This window comes from Notolabrus celidotus, chromosome 13, assembly GCF_009762535.1.
Source record: "Notolabrus celidotus isolate fNotCel1 chromosome 13, fNotCel1.pri, whole genome shotgun sequence".
NCBI lineage: Eukaryota > Metazoa > Chordata > Actinopteri > Labriformes > Labridae > Notolabrus > Notolabrus celidotus.
In genome coordinates, this window is record NC_048284.1 from 204,311 (window position 1) to 210,751 (window position 6,441).

At 48.7% G+C, this 6,441-nt stretch overlaps 1 protein-coding gene across 1 annotated transcript; it reads right to left on the reverse strand.

Moving 5' to 3' along the window:
- Window positions 1-2,203: 2,203 nt before the first annotated feature.
- Window positions 2,204-5,317, reverse strand: insm1a (insulinoma-associated 1a). The gene has a single exon (XM_034698933.1). The coding sequence runs from the start codon at window positions 4,932-4,934 to the stop codon at window positions 3,594-3,596; it is 1,341 nt and encodes a 446-aa protein (XP_034554824.1). The 5' UTR covers window positions 4,935-5,317; the 3' UTR covers window positions 2,204-3,593.
- Window positions 5,318-6,441: the final 1,124 nt, after the last annotated feature.

Here is a 6,441-nt window from a genome sequence, read left to right on the forward strand (position 1 = left end):
AGAGAGAGAGAGAGAGAGAGAGAGAGAGAGTAAAGGATCCTCTCTTACAGTATGGACTCTGCAGAGAGAGAGAGAGAGAGAGAGAGACAGAGAGAGAGAGAGAGACAGAGAGAGAGAGAGAGGGAGAGAGTAAAGGATCCTCTCTTACAGTATGGACTCTGCAGAGAGAGAGAGAGACAGAGAGAGAGAGAGAGTAAAGGATGCTCTCTTACAGTATGGACTCTGCAGAGAGAGAGAGAGAGGCTGCTCTCTGTGACGTGTCGGTCGTATATCAGTGTTTTGTGGAGGCTGAAAGAGAAGCGGCACAAAGAGAAGAAAGACTGGAGGAATGTCTTTCAGATGCCGAGATGTTTTGTGAGTGTTGACCTGCAGCTGACTCCTGGCCTGACCTTTGACCCCTGTTAAACACAGTGGACAGTATCTGTATTAGTGTAGGATATTAAGCAGCATCAGGGTCTGCAGATGAAGCATTACAGATCATTGACACCTGATAGATTTTAAAGAACATGCATGCTCCTTTCAACATGCTAACATTCTGATACACATCAAACGTAGGCATGATCGGCGTCAGTGCATCCACTTATCACGTCACAGAAGATAAAGACACCCTCTCTACTTTAAGAGTAGGCTTCAAACTTTCCTTTTTGATAAAGCTTATAGTTAGAGCTGGATCAGGCTTGGACCAGGTCTTAGTTATGCTGCTATAGGCTTAGACTGACACACTGGGATCCTGTCTTTCCCTCTCTCTCCTCTCTCTGCCTGTCTCTCACTTTAACTCTTCCTGTCCCATTAAAGTTACTAACCATAGACCTTTCTGGAGTCCCTGAGCTCCCTTGTCTCGTAGAGGTATCTTGATACGTCGGGTAAACGCTGGCTAATCGTGAAGGTGTGACGGGGCCATAACTGCTACCATGAGTCCATGTGTTCTTCAAGTCAGCCACGCCCCTAATCACGCCTTCTTATGCAAATCTCAGAATCTTAATATCTTCAAAATGAATGAGTTATAATAATAATAATAATAATTATAATGCATTTTATTCATAGGTGCCTTTCTTGACACTCAAGGTCACCTTACAACATTAAAAACAAACAGAGTTTAAATAACAAACAGGAAATAAAACACAGTTTAAAAAGTGTTAAGTGAAGGGACAGGAAGTTGTGGTCAGATGGAGTAAGCCAGTTTAAACAGATGAGGTTTGAGTTTGGATTTAAAATGTGGGAGTGAGTCAGTATCACGGAGGTCAGATGGGAGAGAGTTCCAGAGCGGCTGGAGGCTCTGGTCCCCATGGTAACAAGGCGAGCAGGGGGGACAGTGAGGTGGATGGAGGAGGAGGAGGATCTGAGGGTGTGGACGGGTGTGGCAGTATGGAGGAGGTCAGAGAGATATGGAGGGGCGAGGTTGTGTTTGGATTTGAAGGTGAGGAGAAGTATGTTGTAGTTGATCCGGTGTGTGATCGGGAGCCAGTGGAGCTGTTGCAGGATGGGTGTGATGTGGTGGATGGAGGCGGTGTGATGTGGTGGAAGGAGGCGGTGTGATGTGGTGGATGGAGGCTGTGTGACGTGGTGGATGGAGGCGGTGTGATGTGGTGGAAGGAGGCGGTGCGTGTGTGATGATACGGGCGGCTGAATTTTGAACCAGTTGTAGTTTATGGAGGGTTTTGTGGGGGAGGCTAAACAGAAGGGAGGTGATGAGGCTGTGATGGCGGTGGATAGGGAGTGAGTGAAGGAGGGAGACGGTTAATATTGAGGAGGTGGAAGTAGGCGGACCGGGTGTTGATAAGAAGATATCACCTCTGTAGAGTGTGCAGGAACAGAGGGATGAGCTGTAACAAGCAGGTGTTTTAATGAAGGTGTGAGAGGGAGGGTCTTTGTTTTTGGAGGCAGCCTTAAGTGGACGTTTGAGGAACTGCAGCTTTTTGAACTCCTGCATCAGCTTCCTTTCTTAACACCAGAAGTCTCAAAGCTTATTCTGATATTTATGGACAGAGTGTGTTTGGACTTATTGATGATTTCAGCCTCACAGATACAGAAACAATGAGAAACCTGGGCTGTGTGTGTGTGTGTGTGTGTGTGTGTGTCCTCCATCAGTGTGTCAGTCTTTAAGATACACACACAGCACAAATCAAGCTTTTAGACAAACTCTGCAAATTCATGTTTACGCTGAAAACCTCCAGAAGAAAAAAACCAGACGGAGTAAAAACAGTTTCTTGGTTTGGTTTTTATTATATTTGGACATTTAGCAAAATACTGCAACATCCAAAGCAGTGTAAGAGCTACCGGTTACAAAGAAATCAGAACAAATAAATACAAAAGTCAAACAAAAACCATGATTGCATTCAGTTTGAATTATTCAAGAGCGGCTGATAAACTCAATGATTGCTATAAAGTCACTTGAACACACACACACACACACACACACACGCACACACACGCACGCACACACACACACACACGTTTTAAATTAAAAGAACATAAGATTTGGCTACATGTGAAAAACCAGCAACAGATCACTGCGAGCACACCGAGCATAAATTACAGCAATAATTTAATAAATACATAAATAAATAGAAAAGAGAATATACTGTATCGTGGTAATACAGAGGCTCTGTAGAAAATGAGAACAACAATAATAATAATAATAATAATAATAATAATAATAATAATAATAATAAACCCAGCCTGTGATAAATAAGTGAAACAATCAGTCAGTTTAAGGCAGTTTTACAGCAGGAGTTTCTAATCCAAAGGCATTACCGGCTACACTAGTCTGACTCTGCTTTGTTTCAGGAACAGCTACTGATCCACAGATCCACAGATCCACAGATCCACAGACCCACAGATCCACAGATCCACAGATCCACAGCTAGGTTAAAGCTAATCAGAGTGATCATGAGACACGCTCCCCTCGGGCCCGCTGTGAGTGTGTCCGCTCGGCCCCTCTCTTAGGTCTAGAAGCTAATAGCACTTGTGCAGAGATGCTAGAAAAATAAATTAACAGTCTAACGCTTTACGTGTCCAAAACATGACGTCAGAGAGGCTTTACAGGAGGAGGAGGGGGGGGACAGGGTTCACACACACACACACACACACACACACACTCACACACTACACCTGCTGAAGGGTCTGCAAGCAAGGCACTGAACCCCTGCCAGCTGCAGGTGAGCAGCTGACCTCTGACCTCTGCAGGTTAATGCATGTGAGTCATGTTGGAGGAGAGACACTGAGAACACATCCTGACACTTTGTGTGTGTTCACTCAGAGATCAGAACATTTGGATTTCATCTTTCTGTCCTGAAATAAAGTTTGTCTCCTTCTTTAACTCAGAGATTTACCAACATGAGACCAGAACAAAGAATGAATCACTTTTTACTCTTTTTGTTAAAATGCTCCAGAAGTGTGAATCAGAGTTTAGAGTTCAAATTTTAAAAGAGTTGATTTTCTGATTCCCTCTGATGACAGGAGCAGACTCTCCCTCTCATCTTCAAATCAAACTCTCTGATCCAGAGTCCCTCCTCGTGTCTTTAAAGGTCTGATGTGTTCTCAGTGTGACTCTGAAACCCTCTGCGTAATAAGGCTGGACTCAGAGTCCCGGATCAGCAGGCGGGGCGGAGGGGGACCTGCAGCAGGATCACCTGCCGGTTCTCGGAGGGGTGGCACTTGTTGATGTGTCTGGTGAGTCCCGGGGAGCTGTAGAAGACCGCAGGGCAGTATTTGCAGGGGTAGACCTGTGAGGAGTGCAGCAGGCGGATATGGCGCTCCTGGCTGCCCCTGTTGGAGAAGGTCTCCCCGCAGACCGGGCACATGTGGCAGCTGGACGCGCTCAGGTTGACCGGCGCGTCCTCGTCCTCTGCTGGTTTTGGGGACCCGTGCTGGGAGACCAGGTGCTTCCTCAGGTAGGCCTGGCGTTTGAACTTCTTCCCACAGTGGTTACAATCATACAGACCCTCCTCTGAGCCGGACTCGGACGGTCCTGGACTGGGTGTGTCCCTGTCACTACAATCCTTCAGGTCCTCTGTCTTCCCGGACCCTGCAGCTTTGTCGTTCTCCAGGTTCTGACCCCCTGGGGTCCCGGTCTGCCCCCCTGGGGTCCCGGTCTGCTTCGGCTTGTGCCACCGCCTGTGAGAGGCCAGGTTAGCCGGGCAGCTGAAGACCTTGTCGCACTCGGGGCACCTGTACTCGACCCGGACTATCCTGGAGCACTTGTGCTGGGCCAGAGAGAACGGGTCCGCGTAGGCCTCCCGGCACAGCTGGCACACAAACTCCCCCAGAGGGACCTGGTCTCCTCCGGCCGGCTGGGGTCTGGGACTCTTCTGGTCCACCGGGGCCTCTTTGATCTTGAGCCCGAGCACCGGAGACGTGGTGACGTCATCCTCAAAGTGCAGTTTCCGGATCGCTTTGGTTTTCTTGGATGCTGGTTTTCCTTTGCGCTCCGGGTCTCCGGAGGGTCTCTTGGTCCCGGCTGTGGGGGGGAGGGTCCTGGTGGATGAAGGGGCGGTGCTGCTGGTCCCGGTGCTGCTGGTCACGGTGCTGCTGGTCCCGGTGCGGCTGCTGTTGCTGGTGCCGATCTTCAGGTCCACAGGGGCGTAGAGGTGATCCAGAGCCGTGAGTGCTGCTGGTGTCGGGAAGGACTCTGCTGTGACCGGGGACCCCAGGTTGAAGCGTCTGTAGCGGTCGTGGTCCTGGCTGACGGGTCTGGTGGGGCTGTAGAGACCCTGGTAGACCATCTCAGGGTTTCCAAACTGCACCGGTCTGGCATCCTGCTCCGGAGCCACCGCCCCGCAGGTGGGCGTCGGCGTCTGTGCGCGCACCGGGACGGAGAGGGGCGCGATGGGGGTCTGCAGAGACTCGGTCTGCTCTGAGTCCTCATCAGACCGGACCCGGTACGAGACCGGGTTAGTCTTCTTGTTTCTTTTGACCAAAAATCCTCTCGGCATGTTCGGGCTGGAGGGAGACCTGAAGGAGAGCTGAAGGCACTTTGGACTCTGCTCTGATGAGAGGAAGAGGAGAAGAAGAAGAAATCCACTTTCAGCCTCACGCGCTCACAAACATCTGACTCTCTTGTTGTTGTTGTTGTTGTTTCCTCTCTGCTCCTGATCCTCTGTTCCTCTGTTCCTCTCCCGACCTGCTTTCACCACAACATAGCTGCACTCTTTTTAAGGCGACATGATGACATTGTTCCCGTCCCCCCTTGTTGCCTCATCTCCAACCAATCAGGAGGCGGCTCAGGTCCCCGGTGGATTTGGGGAGTGGGTGTGGGAGGATGGAGAGGCTGATGGAGGGGAGGAGGAGGAGGAGGAGGAGGAGGAGAGGGGGGGTGGAAGGGGGATTTGCAGATTGCAAAGCAGATGTACCTGAGGGTTTTATTGTATTTCACCCTCCCTTACACACACTCACCCCCCCCCCCACACACACACACACACACACACTCTCTCTCCTCCTCCCTCTCTCCCTCTCCTCCTCCTCCTCGTCTCGACCCGGGCACACGCCAGGAGCCTCCTGCTTTTACGGTCTGATGAGTTTGTATAGAAATCTACACGTGCCTCGGCTTTATGTGTCTCCTTTAGGGGGGGGGGGTGATTTGTCCAAAAGGAGACATCCGTCCTCACAACGACATCAAGGAAAAGTTATTAAGAAACATAAAACAATGAAGAGAGGAACATGGAGAATTTTAAACCTGGGACTGAAATGTATTTGATTTTTATTTAACAGGGAGGTCATGAAGAACACATTCTTATTTCCAGTGAGCACCTGAGGGGTCAAGGGTCAGAGATAACAGGAATGATAAAAACAAACACAGGGGTAAAAACTTAAAGATAAGTTAAACAGGACAGAACAGAGCAGATTGATTTAGGTGTTCCTAATAAAACTTCATCTGAGACTCTGTAAGAATTAAGAACCATCATTTGAAAAAGTTTGTGGTTTGTATTTTGAGTGTACGTGAGCTGGCCCTTTAAAAATGCTTAACAATGAGTTTGTGTTGTTGTTCATTTCAAGTGCAATAGATGTTTTAATATTCAGCCTATGAGCAGTATGTAAGGAACAGGAGTCCAGGATTTAAAAGGGTTAAAAGCAGGTGCAGGTGTGTTTGAGGGGGTCCATGAGAGAGTCCCTGAAGGCTGGTTTTGAGATGTAGTGGACCAGTTTTAAAGTGTTCTGTAAATTGTTCTGGTCTGTGGGCACAGCAGACTGAAATGATGACTGACCGATGACTGAGTGTGTTGTAAGTGGAAGGTGCAGGTTGTAACAGGCTCCATAGATACAGAGGTGACAGTCCAAGGAGAGTTCTGTATATGAGCATGTACCAGTGGAGTTCACGGCGGGTGTGTAAGGATGGTTAGTTTAAGAGAAAATGAAACAACTGCTCTGAGCAGCAGCCTGAAACCTCAATCAGCTCCTTAACTGAACTGATTTAAAGGATCTGATTTAAAGGATCTGATTTAA